General features: G+C 34.9%; 1 protein-coding gene across 4 annotated transcripts in view; it reads right to left on the bottom strand.

Moving 5' to 3' along the window:
* Positions 1-4,001: 4,001 nt before the first annotated feature.
* Positions 4,002-25,096, bottom strand: part of PTPRQ (protein tyrosine phosphatase, receptor type Q) — a 118,872-nt gene continuing 97,777 nt past the window's right edge. For 2 of the 4 annotated variants that reach the window (XM_027679931.1, XM_027679933.1), the window contains 9 exons: positions 20,291-20,372; positions 16,353-16,443; positions 14,900-14,976; positions 12,350-12,484; positions 12,109-12,234; positions 9,803-9,951; positions 7,888-8,023; positions 4,736-4,859; positions 4,002-4,457 (listed from right to left, as the gene is read on the bottom strand). In XM_027679931.1, coding sequence (XP_027535732.1) covers positions 4,420-4,457; positions 4,736-4,859; positions 7,888-8,023; positions 9,803-9,951; positions 12,109-12,234; positions 12,350-12,484; positions 14,900-14,976; positions 16,353-16,443; positions 20,291-20,372 — 958 coding nt within the window. In that variant the 3' untranslated portion in view covers positions 4,002-4,419. Of the gene's footprint in view, positions 4,458-4,735; positions 4,860-7,887; positions 8,024-9,802; positions 9,952-12,108; positions 12,235-12,349; positions 12,485-14,899; positions 14,977-16,352; positions 16,444-20,290; positions 20,373-21,029; positions 21,057-25,096 lie in introns of those variants that run through there. The other 2 variants (XM_027679935.1, XR_003533678.1) reach the window with 2 other exon arrangements.

Here is a 25,096-nt window from a genome sequence, read left to right as displayed (position 1 = left end):
AAAACATCAAACACTTCTTTCAGCTGACACTGAACAATGACCAGTGCTAAAATTTATACCAGAATTTCTTATAGCAGTAGGGGGGATTCTTGGATAGGAAGCCAACTTACACTTACAATTGCATACAGTGCCAATGCTGCAAAGATATGCAACTGATACCACAGTTCAGCTCTGAGACTACAGACCACAAAAGCAGGTTTGCACTTGCCTCATGCCTCATAATTGTAGCCACAGATAGGACAGGGCAAAAAATGTATTGAACAAGAGTCAGCCCAAAAATGCTACTGATATTCTATGATGTCATTTGGAAATCAACTCATGGGAAGGAGATAGAGAAACATTTTGAAGTGAGACCACTACACACCTGTAGATCATGCTTGCAGTATTTGAATTCAGAGGATTCATATTACTGTTTACAATTCCTTCTAGTATAATCGCATATAGACAAGCAATACAGTATTAGAAAAGAGAATAAACCATGGAGAACAATGTTGAGAGGACTTGTCTTTTCAACACCATACATAGAGTGGTGACACAACAGTCACAGAGAAGTGGTTGAAACAGTGGATCACCTTTCAGTACATTTCAAAATTGACAAAGACATGTTCAGCACTATGTGTCAATGGTTTCCAGTTAGTTGACTGTACTCAATGCATTACAGATTTTTTCAGCACTGAATGGGCATGTAGCTTAATTATAAAACAACCCTGAATTTGTTATTATCATATGCATATCCTCTAAACCAGAGAGCTAACTGGTTACTTTTCATAGGTCTTAAAATAGAAATTAATTTGGATCTATTTTTATCATTTGTTTCCATGGATAGACAATGATGTTGTGTTATACATGTAATACCCTCTGAAACAGGCACATCTCAAATTTTATTGTAACTTGCTGTCAAAATATTTTCAGAAAAAATCTTTTCTGTTTACAGATTTTGCAGGGTTCTGTGTCCTGAATCTCTGCAAATTCATGTTCAGATCTAGGATGCTTTGTGATTTCTGTAGTCAACCAAGAAAGCTCCCTGTCTTGTTACCTTAGTATAAAATATGACTGACTCATTGCTCTTTCCTGCTTTGTCTTAGTAACTGCTTATGAACACACTCTGTATTGCAGCGGTATCCAGAAGGTATTACATAGATTAATTCACATTATTAATCTTTCACATAATGTTATGAATTTAAATTACTGAATAGCTCCATATATACAGTAAAATCACAACTTTGCACAATTATTTTTATGAACTCTTTTAACAGTATAAGAAATGCTTACAATTCAACATGAATGTGATGTTCTGCTGTCTTTCTGTTACCTTTGTGAACAGAACAGATCAGTTTTTAAGGACACTGACAGTAGCTTCTCGTAATGATGTCCAGCAGAACTAGCTATAAATATATATATAAAGACTGCTTCTTCTGAGTATGGAGATATATCAGTCTCTAGAAGTTGCCCAGATAATTTAATACAGTATGACCTAGTTTCAATACAATTGCAATAATCCTAGAGAATCTCTGAATCATCCTATAGAATTTCTGAATTTTTCTCCAATTTTTATTTATTCCTTTTCTAATTTTGATAGAGTACACTCTTGATACATTACTAATGCCAAGAATTTGTAGAAAATTGAGTGGTGATATTAAAAATTAATTGGTGTGCTGCTTATATTTATATACGCATACTCTTAAAAGAGAAATTGCTTGCCTCCAGCTCTGCACTGATGTCAGTAGCACCACCATAGCTGTCATTGCATAAGGGAAGGAGGGATGAAAGACAAGAGGCTCTGGAAATTCTTTCTTCATGACTGCACCAAGATCTGGAGGAATTTTCTGATATATAGATGCTCTCCTATCCCTGTAAAGCATTGGCAGACACAAGAAGGTCAGTGAACTACTGCTATGTTTATACTGAAAACCAGTTCTTGGAGAGAGCTACTTGGAGATATTTCTTTCCCTGACCATATATCTTATAAGTTGTGGCCACTTTATGCCGAATATTGTCTTTTACCCTGAAGACAATGCAAAATGTATCAAGGTAGAACATATGAGATTGCTTACACCAAATGGTACAGTAAACTACTTGAATTACTTTTCAGCTTTTGCTTTGCATCTACAGAAAAGAAACGCACATTTTCTAGTCTCTTACTAGGTTGTCAGACCACCAGACTATCAAATGCAATGTCTGAGCATAGGCAGGTTCCCTAAAGGGGTATACAAGAGTCTTCATCATTAAGTATCTTATAAAAAACAGAAAACACTTAAGCACATTTGAAACTTCTGGAGCTCATCTGTAAGTTGCATAAGGCTTCTTAGATTTTTTCTCCAATCAAAAGGGAGATGACACACATACAGATATTTCACTATTGTGGATATAAAATTATAAAAGATTATGACTCTATAATGTCAGTTTATCACAGTGCTGCATGTACTGCTACCAAGTACAACTACAAATGATGAAAAACGTCTGTAAGTCCCTATAAGCAATTTGTCAGAATACTTTACAGTACATGTATAATAAATGAAGAACACGTGTTTCATAGGAACCAAATGAAACTAGAGCTGTATCGAATGTTTTGCCAGAGACTTGAACAGCTGTGGACATCACCTCTCTCTTGCTCTATCCAGCTTTAAAAGGCATTGTTTACTTTTTAGCTTGACAGGTGATGTTTACAATACCGTCACTCTTCCTAAAAGACAGATTGCCCAAATATCTTCATAGACCACTTCCACCTCCTTAAACACTGTCTTTTGATTTTCATTTTAGATATTTAGCACTTTCTGCTAAATTACAAAGGGTCTTCACTGTACCAATCTTGCCAGCTTCTAAAAACACCTACTGTCGTTTGCTTCTGAAAAGTACCAGGTTACACACTGCATAGCATTTTTGTCTGGTAGCTACAGTCAAGAAATGGAAAGGTTTGTTCATTTACTCTTCTGTTCAGAGTGTGTGCATGCAAACACAGCTCCTCACATACATATTTCAAGGTTCTAAAGAGGTTTCTCTGACTTCTCTGAGCTTGATGCCTCAATAAGGCATCTTTGATTTTTTCTGTCTAAACATAATATAAGATGGCAGCTCTGAAGTCTTTTTGCTATTATGTTTTGCACTCACATTAAGGTCACAGTTTCACAGTTATTCAGAATGATGATATATTTCTTTACATAGAGAAAAACTTAGCAATCAACCCTTTCCCCCACTAATATCAATTGAATACTGTCACTTCCATGTAAAACTAGGGCACAAGTTTAATTATCTCTCTAGTCTTCCTACTCTACGTATTTTTGCTCTGCTTCTCAGATAAGAGCTTCCTGCTTCTCTCATTCCTGTTTCAGATCTCTTTCCAATAATAATAAATAATAATAATAATAATAATAATAATCAGCAGCAGCAGCAGCAGCAGTGGAAGTGGAAGATGTTTCCTTTTATTAAATCTCCAAATATTAGCTCCCATAATTTTAAGTGTCTACAGTGATGCCAAGCCTGAGGAAGGAGCAACAACATTTTTACTTGACAATACTCTCATAAAATATCTTGACATTACATTTTGAGCAACCTTTGGAAATACTGAATAGTATTATATTCAAGAAATGTGAATGAATTCGAAACATTCTATTACATAAGTCAATCTAAAATTCTTTGTAATAGATAATAGATTTCTAGTTTTACTTTGTTTTATCTGTTTGAAAAAGTAGCAGGAATGTTAAATACTTTCTTCTGCATTGAACATATGCAATCACCCTTGTATATTTAAAAAAACAATCTGCTGATTATTAAATAGCCCCAAGTGTCCCTGAAGAGCTACTGTGTGCTGTGTAAGAGTTGAATAATCCTTTCCATGTCAGAAGGTGACTCTTCAGCTGTTCAGGATCATGAGCTGATATGCTACCACTTGTAAAAAAAAATATTCAAAACACAAGAGCATACAGTTATGTAAAGATCATTATGATGCTATTGGAATTAATCTGCAAGAACTGACAACACTGAAGCCAATCTAGCAAGAATGATTCAAGAAACGGTAGCTTTTACTTAAAACCAAAACATGCAGGACACATCAAATTCACACCAAAAAAAGTTCAACAGGAATATGATATTTTTACATCTTATTTGGCTCGTTTTTCTTTTACAAATATAATCAGAAAAAAAGTAATATGTTCAAACACACTTTATACTTAAACACATACTGGGTGGACTATTCATATAACACCAGAAGTGCAGTCTGTGCAAAAGTACTCCAAATCATTATTGCTCAGTGTTCTGAATAAAACACTTCAACTTATTTATGAAGGCACATTGACAGAAGAGAAGATGCTTCGATCATCTGTGTTTGCTTTAATCATCAAAATAGGGGAATTCACTTTGGCCTTAGAAAAATATGACTTTAACTTCCAAAATCTCATTTTCTTTCATGTTTACTCTTAGTATTTACATGGTAGTTTCTTCCCATTCAAGCTCCACATCACCTGCAAAAGAAACAGACACATTATGTTAACCTACCTTGTAAACAAATAGTAACTAATGGCAGATAACTATTTTTGGCTGAATTTAAAAGATCTTGCAGGGAAAAAGAAGTGGAAAGCTTGAGCAATGGCTATTACTATGAGGAAGACTAAAGAGCAGCAAAATGCTAGAAATTTACATTTTAGAAGCCAAAAAATGGATGTCAAAGTACCTTTTTCCTGCTTCTTAACCTGGAAAAGTCTATGAAAAAATGATTTTGAGACAGTTTGTATCTCCTTACCTTCCATGGCATCCAGAGAGTCCATCTTTTGCAGTGCTGAATAATTTACAAAACATATGGGCTGACTACTGCCCTTGCTTGTCAACAGATCCAATACACATTGATGCAAAAATATATATTGTGCCTGTAAGATGTGAATTTAAAGATGCTTGATTAGAAGAAAAATGTACTTCTAATACCAAAAAGTCTTTTACTTTTTTATAACATCTAGATATTCTCAAAGTAACTGCAGTTTAACTCAGCAATCTCAGTACTTCAGTGACCATATCATATATGCCTGATGTGATTTCATTCATTATGAAGCATAATATTTTAAAATTTGTCAAAACATATTAATCCTTAAGCACAGTAAGATATATGAAATTACACTAGCCATAACTGAGACTAATAAGCTATTCCACAATTTTCTGTGAAGGTTCGTTCTATGAAAAGACTTTTGCCACTAGATTCAGACTGAAGAAACCAAACCATATGAATGCAATATTTAGATAAGAAAATTCCCCTCTTCCTAGCATAGAGAAAACCAGCAGGGTGCACTCAAATGCAGAAGTTCAAGTAAAGCTAAACTTTTATGTTCTAGGAGCATGCACCATTGCTAGGAGCAGAAAAACCCACAGTATTTTTAGTGATACTTCTTGAACTCTAGCCTCATTTTTAACAATTATAATGCAAAGTGTGGGCAACTAAAGTTAATTTGACACTTCCAAGGACATAAAGTCTGAAAAGAGAAAAACAAAATAAGGCAATGTAAGAATGAAATAAAGGAATGAAAATAGATAGAAATACAATAAATAGATTAAGCATATCTTCACACGGGAGAAGTATTGTATATGTAGATGCAGAAAACAAGCCAGATCACAGTATCAGAGATTTGTTCCAGTTGGAACAAATTGGTTGTTTCAGAACTGCCATCAGTTTTCAAGTCAAGTGTCTCAGATGTATAACAGAAATTCGCTTACACAGATATGTTTTATGCCCACAGCTCCAGAGCTGTGGGTAATTAAAACATAAGCTCCTGAAACACATGGTACCATTACACTTTTCAGTAGCTTTCTTACTAAAGTAATAGCGTGGCATTACTTTCTACAAACTAGCCTTTGTACTTGGCAACAAGATAAACTTTAACGTCTGTTGGACAAATATGGATTTCTAGAATGAAGGTCTGAAGTTTCAGTGGAGTTTAGATTAGTTATTCCAGTTCAGAAGGCAGACTCTGAAAGCTCTATAATCTCTTGTATTCATACAGCTGCCTCTGATGTAGCAATGAAAATCTTTCTGGGTTTGTCAGGGGAGAGGCTACCTGGACAATGTATGTGTAACAAGTTATTTTCCCAGTTAGAATCAATGACATTCTTAACTATTCTGCATCCATTGGCTACAGTAACAGATTGTGACTGTTGGCAAAAGGAAAACTATTTTGAAGCTATAAACAAGCAAAATACAGGTCTGAGAACAAGCAGTTTTTACTTATTTTACCCATAGATCTTACAGACAGTTTGACTGATGGATCTCTAAACTGGGCTCTGGGAAGGAAGTGCTCCTGTCTTTATATCTTCTGTGCTGATCACATAAAATCTGATTAATAGGCAACTCAATAGTGTTTTATAACAGAACTCTCAGAATAGCAATCCACCATAAAACTATACAAGATTGATTCCCTTTGGGCAAATATTGTTGCTGATCTGACTTTTGTAGTCTTGCAAACGTGAGCTAGAAATGACCTGGACAGAGACCAACCTGTTTCAGACTTTTGCAACTAGCATACAGATTGATACTTGATCTGTTAGGAAATCAGAACTATGACACCACCATCTTGTATAGCATTTTGGCACACCTTTTCCTAGTCCCTGCCCAAATATGCACATGAAGAGGTATACAAAAATTATGCATATTTTAAAAACGTACATTGATCTTATCTAATGTCTTACCATTTAACTATTTTATTTTGGGAGTGGTCCCATTAAATTTTCTTCCAGCATTTGATTTATTTTCAGACGATTCTACTTCTAGTCAAAAGTGTAAAAGAACAACCAAAAGCATTCCCAGGATTCATCATCACAAGAAAGTCCTGGCAATTGTTTAGTTTCATCAAGACTTCAAACAGAAAAATTTAAAGCAAATGGTAATCAGACTGCACCTTACACGTTATATCATGGCAGAGTATCACCAGGAGGTCTCACAAAATCTTCTGAAGTACAGTTGTTGAAGAGAGGTTAACTGCTTTGTATATTCTGACACATTTTTCATATATTCTGCAGTGATATGGATTAGCAGAGTTGCATTCCCAGTGGAGCAAGTCTCCTTACATTAAAATCACTTTAAATCCATCAGTTATGAGGAGGTTCATCCTGAAACTACTCATCCATACTGAGAAGGTAGTGAGTTGTTCTGTAGACTTAAAGGCTTCACGTCGTGGGTTAGATCTGGCCTGCAGGAGACTTGTGCCAGAAGCCTTATGCAAATACAGCTAATTTCTGTTCCACTGGGCATTTAGAATCAGCTTTAAATTCTTCTATTACTCCTTTACATATACTCAGAATTTCAGATATAGCAGAGGTCTTCCTCACCAGCAGTTCATCACAAATTTACATCCATACTGAATAAATCTACCAGAAATGTACTTTTTTTAGACCCCAAACCCACCATTGCCTTTATTTTGAACACTGAAGTCTGTGCTTAAATCTATCCGTATGTGCTATTTCATTTGATGCAATTGAAACAGAATCAAGGAATCAATAATGAGTTCAAAGGTAAATGAATATTTAAAAGCTTAGAGGATTATGCCACATATACATACACAAAAACATTACAGTTAAGTAGTAAATAAAGTCAATGAATGAGCAAATTTTTAATTTAACAACTGTTCTTCACCCAAAACTTGAAATAAACTTTCTCAAATACTGAGAAATTTTTATGTAAGTTCTAAAATCTAAATATCACTCTTTTCAGCACTTGTCAAGACCTTGCTGGCCAAATATACTTAAATAGATACAGACCATATATCTGCACATTGCTTGAAATAAATATGAACAGGATTTGGTAGAAAATGTTTTATATGGATGATTATTATGAGCTTTCTAGTCTTGTTTGTAGATCAGGAGATGAGATGATTAACTTTTTAACAATAGGAAAGCAAAATAGATAAATCTTACCAGATTCTGTACCATACACATTCTTTCACTTCTTAGCTCAGCTACAAGTCCATAGATATCCACAAAATCATGGTCATTTATGTGTTGGGTTAAATGGTCAAGTGCAATATAAACACCTGTTCTTCCAACGCCAGCACTGCAAACATGATACACAAGATAAAATAAAGCCTTTATGTTAATGCTTTTCGTATTTTCATAGAATATTCTAGATAAATTAAGTTTATTGTGAAAAGAAAACTTTGGGAAAAACCCCTAAATCTTTTTTCAGTATTTACATTTTGTGATGTGTGTGACTCCTTGCTTAATGGAATAAAGTGAAATCTTGAGCCATCTTGATTAGAGTCATGTTCTGATTTTGATTTTACAAAGTGGTTGCATCAGACAAATGAAATATAGCTAAATCAAACCTGTTTAAGTGGAAAAAAGATTCTACAGCTTTTCTGTGAGTTTTCTAGAGCTCACTAATGGAAAGAAAAAAGTCGTAAGATTTTGCGAAATCACACCTGGATTCTGAGATACTTTCGGTATTTTACACAAAACTACATGGGATCTAGCAAAACATTTTAAAGGAAATACTTTTAAAAGGAGGATAAGTGTGCAAGACGCTGCTAGCTGCTAGCTTTTAAAGGCCTCATAACAAACAGGATTTTCTGAAAATCACTATCAGACTTCTCTGCAACTTGTATAACAAATGAAGGTTATATCACTGCAGATAATCAGGAGATATATAGCAAAACTCTTGAACTTGCAAGACTAATGATCAGAAAGCAATAAATGAGTTCTCTGGCTATGAGAACACATAATGAAGTTTTATAAACATCAGGAATTTGAGCACAGGGGGAGTATCTGGCCCATGGTGGCCCCTTTATATATCTGCGTTCTGAAAACAGGATAGGATTCATTGCAGAGGGGTTCCAGAGAATGTCAGTGTTCTGAAAACATGAAGAGTGTGTTGTTCTCTCCTGTAATAGTCTCTCTGGCCCTTGCAGTATAGGCAAATGTCTGTCAAAGACTATATCTAATAAATGAGGCTTTACCACCCATCGTGGGTGGCACCCTTAGGACACTGAGGACAAATAAAAAGAACTCTCATGCGTGATAAAGTGGGTGGTTAGGGAAGAGATTTGTGGCACCAAAGCCAGTTTTTCTTTCACATATTTCCAAACACCAAGTGAGAATGAGGCAAAGAATCAAATCTGAGTTCAGATCGCTATTTTGGATTGTGCCCACTCATTCAGCAGGAACACCAACCTGCACAAAAAATGCAGACACACTCATCACTTTCCTTAAGACAGCCTTCCCCACACACTTACTCTTTGAAATAGCAGTTTGAGGGTGTTGAGTATGAAACCAATTGGAACTATGACAGCTGAACACCTCTAACCACCAGACCATTTATTTAAGAGTCTAACTATAAATTTTACCTGTTTATAGGCAATCGAGTTTGAAATGTGGCCTATGCAAACCTTTATTCCTATTTGTTTTTCTCTGTGGCTTCCAAATAGTTTCTTCCTTATGATATGTGACATGAACATTATAAATACATTTTTAATACTTGTTTGTTAAGAAGAGCTCTAATCATAATAGAAGTAATTTAAATAAACACATGCCATTGCTATTCCTATTCTTAAAGAGGAAAACAGAGATAAATCCAGGAGTACCTTATGGTAATTGTTGAAGCAATAATTTCACTAACATCACCTCAATGGATTTCCATGAATGAAAGAACAGACACACTTAAGCATTTTACCTCCCAGAAAGGACTAAGAACTGCTAGAGAAGCTTCATTGCTGTCCATACTAGAACATTATCTGTGCACTCAGTCTTCATTGTTGTTCTTCTGGCAACTTCTCTGCACATTAATATGCACTTGAAATTCTAAGACACTAAACAATGATTTGGTGAATGTGCTTACCTGCAGTGAACCACCATTGGTGTGTTATCATGTGCTCGACTTGCACGGATAAGTTTTACAAAATGGATAATTGGTGCAGTTGTTTCAGGGACTCCGTGTTCTGGCCAAGAAGTAAAGTTACACTGCCGCACTGTCATGCAGTCTCCATGCTGGAAAATATAAAATAACGTAATTTTTACAGAAGAAATATTAGAGAAGGTTCAGTAAGTTACATATAGCCTTCTCAACAATTTCATGTAAAAAATAAAGTCAGAATAGCATAATAATTATTAGATGTACTGGCATGAAGGAATAATTTGTTGTGCGCAGAACTTATGGCAGGTGGGTTTTTTTGAGATGGCATCAAGTCCATCCTTCAGGAACTATTAATGACTTTCGCAGCCATTCTCCATTTGACTTCAGTCACTATATCAATCTAATTTTTAGACTGAAGGTTGAAATTGCTATGGCTCGTTTAGAAGATTAGTGAACTGGAATGAGAAGTTTGTTTAGGAAAAAGCAACCACTCCAAGACTGATTCGGTGTAGTGAAGGCAAATACACATACACTGGTAAACACTGATATATTTTCTAAGTGATAGATGCCCTCTCAAACAGAGCAGCAGCAAGAGCAACCTAAAGAAAAGAGCAGATTATGATCTGATATCTAAATAATTTATGAAGGACGTAAAAATGAATGAACAGGATCATGCCAAAGGTCTGTCAAGATCAATATCCTGTTTCCAACAGTGGTTAAGGAAAAATATTAAGGAACATTATAAAACACTACAACAATGTATTTATAGTTCCCCAGAATATCCTTAATACATTGTGACTTGTGAATTTAGCCAGAGACAGTATCTCAAAATTTAATAGTACTTGTCAGAATTTTCTTCTACTAAATTATGAAGATTTTTTGAGGCCCTGTAAGTTTTTAGCATTCACAATATCCTGCAGCAAGGAGTAACACAGTTTAATAAACTGTTGTGTAATGAGGCAGTTCCTATTTTTTAAATTTCTTTTGAATCAATCACTTGCTCCTTTCATATTGCAAGAAACACTGAACAACTGTGAGTAATTATGTGTAGAAACTACTTCATACCTATGCTTTTTTTTTTAATTGATCAACATAAAAACTAAAGAGATGCAATATGGCAATAATTTTGAGTTATTTGCCGCACATATGCTTTTTACCTTCAGTGGAAGATCATGAAGAATCCACCCATTTGTGAAGGGAAGATGAAGTACAATCTTAAAACCAGCAATATGGCACATTTAATGACATGCTTGTAAAGGGCATAACTTCTTGTGCAGGGTAGTTCACCTATAGTAAATGGATCACCTAGTCAAGTCAGATTATCTTCTTCTCAGCCTCTCCCTGGTTAACACAGGTGACTTCACATTTTGCTGGCATGCACTTTTACTCTTAATAGTCCCTTTTCTAGTCTTGTTTACTCTATGTTCTATTTTAGTCGAAAAAAGATTTATCTTCTCCCAATCATTTTTAAATGTTCAATTGCCCTGTACTATGTGCACAATATATCCTTATTGGGTGACCACTGAGACAACCCCCTAACCCCTCTGTGCCTTTTGTCACATGCACACGCCACAGAATGGTAATACATGCATTTGGATAGCCAAGTTCAGGTCTTAGGATCTGGTTGCACTATGTACAACACAGATCAAGGTTGGGAGTGCATAAAAAGGCTGACTTAATCTTGGGTCATTATTCTCAGACTGTTACTGAGCCTACCTGCTGCTCTGACTTAATGCTGGGTAATAATTTTCCCAAAGAGTGGCAACTATAGTTGTGGATCTATGCTGTAGCCCTACCCCCACTTCCCAGCACAGAGTGGGAGTAATACCGATGATTCTCATTTATATTGGGTGCATCTCCTGGGGGTGGAAGCCAAAATGGCTGGTGGTACAATGCAAAACAGCTGCACCAGAGAATCTTTCCCTTTAATCTGAGAGGGATGTATTCAAAGGGATTTGTCTGATTCCAGAATGGTTAGGATTACTCCTTTCTAGAAGAGACAAATGAGGTGCCCAAGTAGAAACCTCACTTCCCACTATATCAGAGTTTCAGTAAGCCTGATAGGCCCTTCAAAGCTTGTCAGAAAAATATCTGACCTCTTTGTGACAGAAATTCTCAGGAAATAAAACATGAATGAGAACAAAGTGCAGGACAACCAGGCAGTAGAGCGTATATGCATTAAAAGATTAAAAGAAGAATACTGAGGGGGTAGTTGGGTGGGACGGAGCACATCTGATATTCTTTGGGGTGTTGGACGGATTTTATAAAATAAACTTCCAGTTCTGGCTTACCCTTTCAATTTTTAGATCTCTGATGGTCCAGTCTATTTGAATATCTTCCATCAATTTAGTAATCACTATATCCCCAAACACAGTCACTGGTTTATTATCTTCTGGCCAGTATTGATGACACCTTATCTGCGGGGAGATGATTACTAATTAATTAACATTATTGTATTATAATCTTGACAGAAACTACATACAGAATTTCCACTTATATCAAATGCTTTAAATTGGTACACTGGTAACTTACACGTCCTTTTTCAAAACATTGTGTAAGCATCACAAGTGTTTTAGCTCTTGTCTCCCACACCATTCTCCAGAAATCGCCCACCGTTCCTGGTAATGGTCCCTGAGTTGCAATAAACTCATTTGGGCATAAATAACCCTAAGAAAAAGAAAACATTTTACACATAATGGTTGGCAAAGAAAAAAAGGAGCTTGCACATGACTCATAGTTGTGCCTGTATCTGTCATGCCTAAGGCTAAAACTTAGTCAGACATATTAAGCAAATTGGCATAGACCTGGCTAAGCACTGCATGGCAAGCTGCTTTGGAAACCTAAGGAAATAATGGCATTTTTTTGTAGTCCTGTTATGAATCAATGCTCTGCTAAAGTTTGGGAAATGCCATGCTAATAGAAATGCATTTAGGAGGGATATCAGGTCATCAACTCCCATTTAAAAGTATCTAAGCCTTCATACTAGCCTTCCTGCAGATCTAGGCAGAGTTCACCAAGAACTATGTCAAGAGGTGGCCAATATAGTGCTAAGGAGCAGTGGAACCAGGGAAACAACTAAGAAGCAGTCCGAGAGCTAGTGCAAGATACACCCTACTGATGACTTTGTTCTTCTCGTGCTCATCAGGGATCTGCTGTAACTTAGAGCTGAAGCTTACTCAAAAAAATGATCTCTGATAAAAGGTCTTCGAGAAACCTACTGTAGACATTGACTTTTATTTTAGTGTTGTCTTCTATTGTTTAATTCATTTTTAAATTGATGTAAAACTTGGGAGGAAGTTTGTTGAAAAAAATCTGTGCAAGTGCTGTCAGTGTGTGGTTTCACTTGGATCTGTTTCCTCAAAAAAACAAAGCATACATACAGGAACTATTATGTACTACAGAAAGTAAAATAACAATAACAATAAATTTATGCTGTCGCACTAGCAGTTTATAATATCACAGAGTTCTGCTTATTACTCAAAACAACTGACACAGTGGTTTATAGCACCACCAAAGCTCCTTATTGGAATTATAGCCCTGTAATTCACAGCTGCATGTTACTTACTCCATCTATAATATAAAGAACAGGTGGAAATGGGAAACTATGTTAATCCTCCCCAGTTTGAGAGTGAGGTGAGAAACTATGATTCAGGGATGCAATGCTCACAGTTCAGTTACTGACTTTTTCTTGTTTAACCAATGAAAATAAAAGTAGCAGCAGAGTTTCCATTTGTTAAAACTATATACAAGACTTCTCCTTTCCTCTTTTTATATTTGTGCATTTGTATATACACCTAGATAATTAGGTATGTAAATACATACATACACATATTGCAGAGGTTCAGCTATATGCATTTATATATTTACACATCTACAGATACGGAGAGCATTTAAAGGGCAAAGCTTTAGCCTTGAGAAATGGTAACATCAGAGTTGTCTATTCACTGATGAATGGTGTCCCAAAATGAGATGTCTGTATGCAATAAAGACCAGCAAAATCTCAGCAGGGAACACTCTCTGTAACTGCCTATTGCTGCAGCTTTTTGGAAGTTGCTGTTCATGTTCCCTGCATAAGACATGACGTGTCTGTTAGTGATAGAAAGGGTAAAGACTAGACCATGCTCCAAGCTGTCCATTTGCCTTCTCAGTTTTTCTGTGTATAGTCCCAGCATCAAGTGGCATGGTTCTTCCTATCTGCTAACTGTCAGAACAAAGATATTCCATATAAAGGGAACAAATAGCATTTTCTAATGAGAAAGGAAGATGCTCTTAGCTCTGTTGCTTGTTCTCTGTGACTGTCTTTCATTTACCTGGAAATAACTATTTCTACTTGTCATTGTGCCATCAGTTTAGACTACAGTCTGCACGTCTTGCTATGTGTTTGAAAAGTGTGTAATGCAAATCAAGTCTTGACCTCATGTGAGATCACCAGCCATTGCTAAAATAAATTAAATGCATAATTATAATTCACACTTTAAGCTTCAACAGGACAAAAAATCAGGTAAAAATATAGATAAAAAATTTACTGAGTACACAATAAGAAAATGAAAAGTCTAGGAAGAAAGCTGAGGATGAGAAATACAGTATTAGTTTCTTCCTCAAGAAGCCTATTTGGATTTTCCTCCGTCACAACCTTCACAAAATAATAAGGGCCATGCCAAAACTATGAGTCATTTCTGTAAAAGTTTTCAGTTCAGTTATCTTTACATTGTCCTGTTCATATACAACAACTCTAACTCCTGAACCAAGAGATCAAATAACACCTGTCTAAACAATTGACCTCTGTGGGAGTTTCACTATTGTCTTTAATGCTAATGGTATGAGACAATTTATAAAAAGCAATTTGCTGGACACAGCTTTGATTCTTACTGGAAATCATTGCTTAGTAATGAAAATACAATAATGTGTACTTTTAACTAGTCATGCTCATTGCCACAGAAGTCACTTGAAAAATGCCATGGCAACAGTGGCTGTAGTAAATGAAAGAAAAATTAGAATTCTGTTCTTCTTGCAAGCTATTTTTTAACTCTCTCTTCTACCAGAAAAAAAATACAGTAAAAATGTGAGAGACTTTCTACTTACAGACACGTAGCTGGCATTAATGTAGTCAGATCCAGGAACACCAGCGTCAGGCATCAGTTTTACTCTGTTGTTATTATCTATCATGGAAATAAAGTCTAGTTAACCAAAAGATTTGTTCAAAAAACATAGAAATATATAATAATAAGTGTTCCTGGAATGCTTATAAATAAAAAATACTGTTATTGTTGCTGATATAACAATATTTGACATAGCAGAACACTAATTACAAAGGTAATTCAACCTTTTTCCATTACTGTATGGTCATTCTTTAATGTTCCAGGCACATTTTATATAATACTTCTTAATTTAAATGGTCAATGTGCCAAAACCTTCAATGTGATGTATGTATGGGAGTATTCTCTGCCTAAAAGTAGCCTGTGTACTAAGAGCCATGCTGTTCTAGCACACACAACTTCTGTGTGAATCAGACAGCAGGGGCAGGGATCTGACAGTTTTTTCTATGTACTTGCTGCTCAGGTCACAGATTTGAGCCAGATCCTGGCATTTTTACATAATTTTATTTATTTTACATAAGGTCAACTTGCTATTAAAAAAACAACAAACTGAGGGTTTCTGATTTGGTCCCATGGTACATACGCAGAAACATGTCGTATATGAAATACCAAAATTTTCATGTTTTATCCTCAACTTAGTTAAATACAAATTAGAATACAAAGTTAAAGATTCATGAATCTTGTCTGTTTGTATTTCATCGTGTGTCATGAATAGAAATTTTTAGTGACTGTAACTTAGAGTATTGTCTTGAACAAGGCAGTAGATAGTAGGAACAGCTGCTCTGAAAAGTTAATAGCACAGAATGTAGCATTATTAACCAAGGAATGCCATGCACTCCATCTCACATCATAGCTAATGCCTAAAATAATAATGACATTTCTTGTCTTATTAACTGAAAAATGAAGCAGCGTTGAGTATAGAGAGACAGACTCCTGTCTCCTGTGATAATATCTAGCCTGGGCTTATAAGTTATCATACAGTCACTCTGATCTTTTGTAGAACCTTTGTAGCACATGTACACATATCCACAAGAAAGCATATCCAGGCCCCTGACGTAGCTAAATGCACAAACGTGGATTTTATATGTTTAAAAAAATTACTTTTTACTAAAGGGGAAAAAAATCCAACGAGCAAGAATGGTAGAAAGTTTGCTACATGGCTTAAATTACAAAGCTAAGAAACTATTGAGGCTACAGTTTCTTGCACCTGCATATTAAAGCTTGTAAAAGCAAGTTTAAAGCTACTTGCAAATAAAACTGTCTTTAAAAAACACAAAGAAAAGATATATTACTTGACAGAAAATTATTTCATAATGTGGACGTGATTGAACTGCCATTTCAACAGCAGATCAAACAAAAATACACTTGCATTCCCAATAAATGCCGCACTATTGAAAGTAAAGAGCAAAATGGGGAAGTTGATCAATAAACTCACATACATGGCTTTATGTTTGGGAAACGATTCTTAGACCTGTTCCAAGGCAGATCAGCATCAGTTGAAGCAAGGTCTTCAAGAAACTTGGGAAGTTCCTGTAGAGGAATAAGTGTTTGTTGGAAAACTTTTGCCCTTAAGTGAATTTAAAATATGGCACAATCATCCAGTAAGAGGAAAAATTCTATAGTAACAGAGTGCATTTCTAGAAACAACTGGAAGCATTACAGAGCATTCTACCTTCACTGTCAACACCAGTTACACCAGCAATGTTAGATGTAGCACTGCAGACAATGTTGTCAAGATGAACAATTAAAGCTTACATGAACTTTCACCTTTACAAGCCTGGATAAAGTCAGTCTATCACCTTTTGTGGTTCTTTTCCGTTTTTTTTTCATGAAGTCACATGCTTGGTTACCTTGCCCTACTGGCTCAGCCTTAGTCCTAAATAATGCCTTTTCCTGACTCCTGTGCTTGGGACAGTTCTTGCCACAGCATGAGAACTGATGAGAATTTAATTAACTTGAGACAACTGGCAATTAGCTATTGTTCATAGGACTGTTTGTGAAACAGGTGAGAAGAGTTATTTTGGGCTGTACTGCAGTTTCATAACTGGTGATTAGTTCTGTTTGGAAGGACAGAGTTGGATAAATCATTCATACTGAAGAACTCATTTGATGGGTACATTCGTGTGCATAAATAGGTATAATTTCCCAAATTGATTAAAATAGTGGAGACAACTTCATAACTTGTTAATGGAGAAACTGTATTGATGTGATGATCTCATAGTGGTGTTAGGAGAATAGAAAACTCGGAAAAGCCAGGATTTCAAATATGTCATTACCTGCAATACATTTTTCCCTTTGTTTGACAAACCTTATATGGAAGTCTGTTTCAACATCCATCTTAGTTAAGAAATTGGATTTGGAGAAGATTGCTTTGAATGAGCACAATAGAAAATTTTGCTTCTTGTGTTAAGTAATCCCTTCAAAATCCCTTTCAAATTTGTCTTCTAATGTAAGAGGTTACTCCCTGTATGGGCTTCTTCCAAAAGTGGGGCAGATATCATCACTATCAGGTTCAATGTTAATTGTTTTCAAGTGGTTTTTCTCAGGTATTTGAGACAGTTTGTCTTTTATAAAAAAAATTTAATTACTAGTAAATAAACTATTAGCAAATAAATAAATGAGAGAGGTAATGAAAAATGGAAAACCAGGAGAGTTTTATTCTGGGTTTTTTTTTTTTCATTGCTAATTCAAGTATTTAGTCAGTTGTATCTCTAAAACACAGCTAAGGGTGGAGATGTTAAAATTCCTCTTATTCAGAAAGCTGAAACTCTTACACATAATTTTTGTTATTGAATTTTGCACGAAGGAAGGACATATACAAAATGCCTATGGCATTTTGCAGGTGTTTTGGACCACAGAATTCCATATCATGTGACCTTTAACTTACATCATTTGCCTCACTCCTCCAAGTCCTAGCTTTTCAATTAATTAGTACAGAAGTAGCATTACTGGACAGCATTTTGTAGTAGAGAGGAAATAGAGAGGCAGATTATGTTATTTTCATAATGAGGCTTTCATATCTGAACAAGTGCTCAAATGCCTCATACCAATTTTCTGCATCAATAAGGATTTCAATCTAAATTATTATTTTCAGAATAGGGGAAAGACTATTTGGGTTTCCAGATTCAATAACAACTTGTCACAGAAACCATATTTCTTTGCAGACTCAGAAAACTTTGAAATAATTAATTTGCATTTTCTTTACTGTAGTACTTTTATGGCACTCTGGTGTCATACATTTGGAGGTATTTCACTTTTTTATTCATGAACAGAACTCATCATAAAACAATTATATAAGCATTTATGTTTTAGTAATCTGCCAGTTACTAGAAAAGCTTAATTTCTTAAAGGTATTGAGAGCCACGTGAATCAGTTGGAAAGCTGGAAGTTTGAATAGCAGCTGGGTGGTGCCCATCATCCGTTACTTTGGTTCCCTATGGTTTCTTTAAATTTGTCTTTTCTGACAAGACATGGATCCAGATCCATTCTGAGGTCTTGATTCTCTTCTCATCATGTTTACACAAAGGTCCTGTTCCCGTGTAACCGAGATTGAACGCTGGAGATCTTCTGGTACAGCAGCTTGGTCAGTCCAGCAAATTAGATGAAACCAGAAATGTGCCTGGATTCCAAGATTAAGTGAAATGGAAAGAGCTACATTTATGCTGGAAAACTCAAAACTATGGTTTTTGTGGATAGAAACAATACAGATCATGAGGTCTGATTGTTTGTTGTGTGCATTGCCTGTTTCTGAACATTGTAATTTCTGCTGTCAATCTTATTATTCATCTGTAAAGACGTGCTGTAAATACTATAGATACATTCTGAATCATGGACTGAACCCACTTGGAAATTCTGCCTGCCCTTGGCAGTCGTCTTGGAAGATTTCACTACACTCTGAAACATGGAAGCTGAAGCTCAGAGAGAAAAACTACTGGAAGTCTAAATGGCATATAAACCTATTTATTATAAGTTGACTCTATAACTTACTGAATGAGGCCTCACTTTCTTATATTTCTCTAAATTTTAAATGGAATACAAAGATTTTGATTTGATAAAACACTATTGTTTAAGATTTAAGGCATTACAATGCTGTAAGGCTTACCCACTGTGGGTCACACCTAAAGAAAGTAATACTAGAAACTTTCCAGTAATGAATGTTAATATGTGAAAACGCTATTGCTAGTGAAACCTTTCATCTGTTCAGTCATGCATAGTGTAACTATAATCATTCTTGTTCAAGTGAAATAACATTTCTGCTTTCAGAAAAAAAAAGTTCTCTACTTTCTTGCTCAGAGAATTTTATGGTGATTTTTATTATTAAATCCAGACCAATTTTACCTAATGAGCATAACAAAAAAGCTGTAGGAAATACCATTAATCTTTACACACTTTTGTTAGTGTTCCCTCATAAACTGAAATATTATAATCGAGCAGAAGAAAAGCCAATTGTTAAATCTTCATTTTTGTAAATCCAAATGGTAAGCAATTAATGATAAATTTAAAATCCAAAATAATAAACTCACTGGACACTGACAAATTATTTTTGGAAGGGCAAATAACACTATATGTGTTAAAAACATAATGATGATAAAGAATCTGAAATAGAGAAGATATTGTTAGAAAAAATATGATAGCCGTAAAATATGACTTAATGAAAATAGTGAAAACTTTGAGATATAAATTTGAAATTATATATGCATTATATTATCTGTAATGTATATTTTGAAACCAAGGCTCTTTTCAGAAAGAAAGACAGGCTTACTGTGTTCATCTACTCATATAAAGAGATGGAGGCTATTCACATGGAAGCTATTCTCAAGAGTATAACAAGGATGACATTATTTGTAGAGGAACAAAAAGCAAAGTATCATGACCAAACTTTTTACTTTCTACACTGAAATCTATGAAAGAAAAACATTTCTGAGTTTCATAGCAGTATGACTCAGGCCTGAAAATGTCACAGAATAAACACTAACTGTGTTTTTGGAGTCACCATCACTCAGAACGACGAACATATTTATAGCAGTTAAATATACCTGTATGTATGTTAGAAAACTCTGAATAATCTGTTCTTAGGTAAACTATATATGCACCACTATACACGTAAAAGCACAAATATGGTGTTCTTGCCAAGGCTGAAGTCTAAGGAAGATCATCTTTTGCTGACATTAAGGTGAATAATTCCAACAAGGTTGCAGTATAGACAGCAGAATTCAAATCAGTGTAATATTACTTTCTAAACAATCAACCTGGTAATTGGGTATTGATTATCAAGGCCAGAGTCTTTCACGGCCTTGTCTGCTTAAAATGGACATGAAATGTGACACATGAAACGACTGAAGGTCTTGCCATGTTGTGACAACTGCTAGCAACATACCGAAAATTCTTCCTGAAACTTTAGGTTGTTGTTTGTACAAAGCTCTTCAACATGCTGTAGGAAGGATTTCTTGCTTATTGGCCTGAAAGTAATGACAGAAGATTTAGAAACCCATAGGGAATGTCTTTGTCCTTCTTTTTATTAACTGCAGTTTATTAATAAACAGTTTTTCAGTTCAATAGAAACTGATACTTACAGGCAGAAAATTATAAATTGCTTACAGCATGCTTATTTGATTTCCTTTTGGTCACTTAAAATAGAAACACTTTTTCTCCTTGTTGTTCCCCCTCACAAAATTTTTTGTGTTGCTAATGTTAACAGTACTGTAGCATGTGATTGTTTTTGTAGGTAACAGCATTTCAAGGCGAAGTTTTGACATTAAAGTAAATTTGTAAAGTTATCATTGCATTCTAAAGTACATAAGTCTTTGTTGCACAGAAAACATTTTATACATTGCAAGGTTTTAGACTTATAAAATATTGCAATGACCTCATTCTCATAATGACATGGTTTTTAAATCGTGAGGAGTTTAAATATCCCTGTATTACTTCCCAAGCTAAAACACAGACATGCAGGCTTCACCCCAGAGAGAGAGAACGCATTTCTCCAGTTACCATGCAATTAGTCATGCTTTTATGATTTATATGCAGCTTGGAGTTTTTTCTAATAAACATAGAAGAGGGAACCACACATTGAGACTCACCAATGAACACAACATAAAAATCTTTAATAAACTTACTTGATGGATTTTCTATAACTAAGTAATCTGCAACAGAGATTTTTGTTAAATGTAGCAAGTTCAGTTAACCAATATTGTACATGTTAATAGGTTCTAGATTAAATACGAAGCAATACCAAGAACCAGATGTATTTCTCTTATGGGTTCAAATTCAGATATCTTGGCTGATTGTCTTGCTTAGTTTTTATCTCAGGTATTGGCAGATATCAATAAGGTAGTTGTAGTTTCTATCACTCTTCACATCATTTTACAGTACTCTGGGCTCATATGGACTTGGGAAATCCACACTTGCAGCACAACATTTTTTATACATTGACAGGCTTCATTTTACACTACGTACCAAATATCATTCTTCTAAGGGCCATTTCAGAGCATAAGGATACAATTAATGTGACTGAACACAGACACACATTTCTGAGTTAGTCACTCTAGATTTCTTTTATAATCAATGAAGAGAAATAGGTATGATTTAATCTCATTTTAAACAGATATCTAAAATAAGTGACAGATGAAGCATATTATTGGTGTGCCTCTACAGAAACCATAGCTATGGTTGTTTTTCTAAAGATTTTTAAAAATAGTGTCCTGGTTTCATGTTCATTTTTAAATTTTAAAAACTGTGATATATATTAAATCTTTAACTTGATTCTATAGCAGGTTACATGAAGATGTTACATGAGCATCTATACTCAGGAGACTTTCAGATGGCCTTGAAACTTGGTCAACATTGACTCTGAATCTATTTTAAAAAGTCTCAGCATTATGGATTTAGAAACCAAATTTGGGCATTTAGATTGACAAAGCTTGTCTAAAGCCAAAAAAGTTTGAAATAATACTGTTGAAAAGATAACTTGCCCCTTCAAAAAAGCTCTAAGTACACCTTTTATGTGTCTGTCTCTACAAAAATCATACATTCTTACTGACAAATATTACAAAAAGTATTCTATAATACAAATACAAATGTCTACTGTACTGCTGTAATAATTTTAATAGAAAAGAAAAAATTGCTTCAAAAACTAGTTGTTTTATGAACTTATTCCTAATTTTTTAAATTTTAATTTAGATAATAAAATGAGATTAATACAATTGATGAACCATGACAGTAATACAGTTGTTCAATCACTTATTATTAAGCATCAAAGAAGTCAATTTTAAAGCTACTAGAGATGTCTTTGTGATATATACTTTGTTAGAACAGTTATCTTCAAACAAAGCAAATGGCTATGAAAGCTTCACTGGGTCAGTCTCACTGGAGTTAAAAGTGTAAGTATTCACAGAAAAAGGCTCTAACTCAAAGTGCTTACAGGACAATTGAAGGACAGCTTCAGAATGAAAAAGCATGCAACTCTATGAATGTTAAGACATACAGCTTGTTCTTATTATATCACTTATGTTGTTTGCATTATGTGGCAGATTAAAATACTTTCTAGTAATATTGGCAACATAACAGAATTACGGTTTCCTAATGAAAAAGTATTCTTAATAGCTTTGCCAGTGTACTGCACACAAATATATTTGTCTTTGAGTAGAACATAAACTTTTTTAGGCTTTTTTTCCAGATAAAATTATAATCAGTCTTTGCAAAGAAATTACACTTGTTTTTCCTTTGAATTCACCTATCTTCACCACAGAACAATGGAAAAAAAATAATGTCTTAGTTGATATTGCACTAATTTTTCAAATATTGATAGCTCTCCTCTCAAATTCATAGCAAGTAGTGGCTTACTGCACCTAATTTGCAGTAAGAAAATACAATTTGGTCATTAGGGAATAAAAATTACTTCTATGCTGTATATAAGCAACCCAGGTATGTCATTAGTGTTTCAGTGCTGAAAGTACATGGGTCCAACAGCAAAGACCATAGGTGACAGGCAGCACCATTGACACCACCTTACCCAACAAGATTTCCTTTTTTTTACTTGCACTCAAAGCAGGGAAGTAAAGCACTGAAATAGCTTAGGAAATTAGTGTTGCATGTGTTGCTTCCTAGTCAATTTTTAATATTAATAATAGGCTATTTTTAAAGGCATAATAATATATCATCTTTCACAAGCAGTATACCTTTTTTTAAGAAGCAAGGTATCTACAGATTGACACTTTAACCTGTCTGTGGGCATTTAAGTGAAGAATTGATTTTTAGAACTTTTGTTAGTAGCAAGTACACATAGCTGTGGCTTGGCAGGTCAGAAAATAAGATTATTTACTTTAAATTCTTATATGAAAATTCATGTCTTTCTTGACTAACTGTGGTAAAGATGTTGGCCTTGTTGTGTAAGGATCTTCAGAAAGGATGAATTTTGTGTTCTCTTTAAAAACTTCCACCTATGCTCAGTTTCAGCATGCTTAGGCTTAAAAAAAATTAGTATATTTCCATGTCTCTTGATTTAGAATATATAATAATAATCTTACAGTGCTTCAACAATGAACAAATACTCATCTACCTATAATCTTATCCTCACATTTCCCAACCTTTTGTATAAAACATAAAAATATAAATATCAGTAGATCACGATAAGCACAATTTAGAATCACACAACAAAGTTGAAAATTTCCCTATTTCAGCTGGACCATTTCAGCTTCCCACTTATCGGACTTTGAAACTAGGAAAGAAAAACATTCTCTCAGATAAAGAATGCTTTATTGCCTTAAATCTGATTATCTTTTAAAACAGTGTATTGTTTCGTGTGTGGGGTTTTTTTGAAGTCTATCAAAAATCTGAATCCCACTCAGATTACTTATGATAGAGCTAGAAAGAAGGCATTTATTTGTGTTGGCAGTGGTAACTGAAGACCATACTGCCACACAGACTCTGCTTTCTCTCTGGGTCAATCATCTCAAATCCACAGGGAATTAAAACTACGTCCAGATAGAAAACAACAGAAATTACTATGTGGGCAAAAGGCTTAACTCATAAGCACCATTGACACTTCCTAGGACCAAGGGAGGAACTCATTTTTAACAAGTTAATTGAAAGCAATATGGAGCTTAACCCTTCCTAAATATTAAAGGCCTAAGGAAAGAGAACACATGGTCATTTCTTCCATTGCACCAAGACGCATACATTCATAAACTTCGTACTCCTGGAATACAAACTTCAGGAAGCCTATTTTTGATAGCTGATTACTAGAGGAAACTTGTTGAAGAAAAAGGCAAGGCAGAAGCCATGCCTATCCCCACTCAAAGGAAGATAGATCTGTCTACAGAAAGAAACAGGCTGGTCTATAGAAAGTAATGTGTGTGCAGAATTGTTACCTCAAATACAGACAACTACCAGATGTATAGTATATAGGAAGGGTGGGATCAGATAATCATTTTATATACAATATTTTTTCAAAAGGATTTCTAATTACCTGGTATTTGCAATGGTTACAGTGTCTGTAATGCAGAAAAATTTCTTCTGAGTCTGTGCCCCATCTGTTTGACAAGCTGTCTCACACAAAGTGAAACAAAAGCCTCAAAGGATCAACTGCAAGATGCAACTTCTCAAGGAAAGACTTTAGGAAACAGGGATCTGCACAGCTTTATCTTGCTGTAGAAACCACTGCAAAAGGAGGGTGACAGATAGATTGCCTCCTAGGTGAGCACCTGTAACAGGGAAGAGTTACTTGCCTCTCACCAAACCTTGTGCACCCTGAAAATTTAGGGACAGAATCTACTCATAGAAGTTTAGTTTCTGCTTTTAAAAGTGACTTGGCAAACCCTATGTACATGTTTTAAAAGGTAAGTAATGAGAGCGACCAGCATATGTATATTCAGTGTGCTTAATGAAACAATCTTTAATCTAATTTAGATTGATGGGCTGTATATGTTTTAAACAAGGTTGTTTTTTTTTGTTATTGCCTGTCTCACACCATCTCCACCATCACAGAGAGCATCGTATGTCCCAAACACTCATTTTGGATTCATAAACAAGATCTCATTTTCCACTGAATTCAGTAGGGCTTAATTCCCTGCATGTCCTCTGAAACTACATCCAATTAATTAATTGCCTAACAAAGACTTGTTGAGAGACAGTGTATATGTACTTGCTAGTATTAGTAATATTAGACACTGAAGTTTTTCAAGTA

This window comes from Neopelma chrysocephalum, unplaced genomic scaffold, assembly GCF_003984885.1.
Source record: "Neopelma chrysocephalum unplaced genomic scaffold, ASM398488v2 Primary Assembly neopelma1_59, whole genome shotgun sequence".
NCBI classification, from domain to species: Eukaryota; Metazoa; Chordata; class Aves; order Passeriformes; family Pipridae; genus Neopelma; species Neopelma chrysocephalum.
The sequence above is the reverse complement of the archived record's forward strand: the minus strand, read 5'-3'. Positions and strand labels throughout refer to the sequence as shown.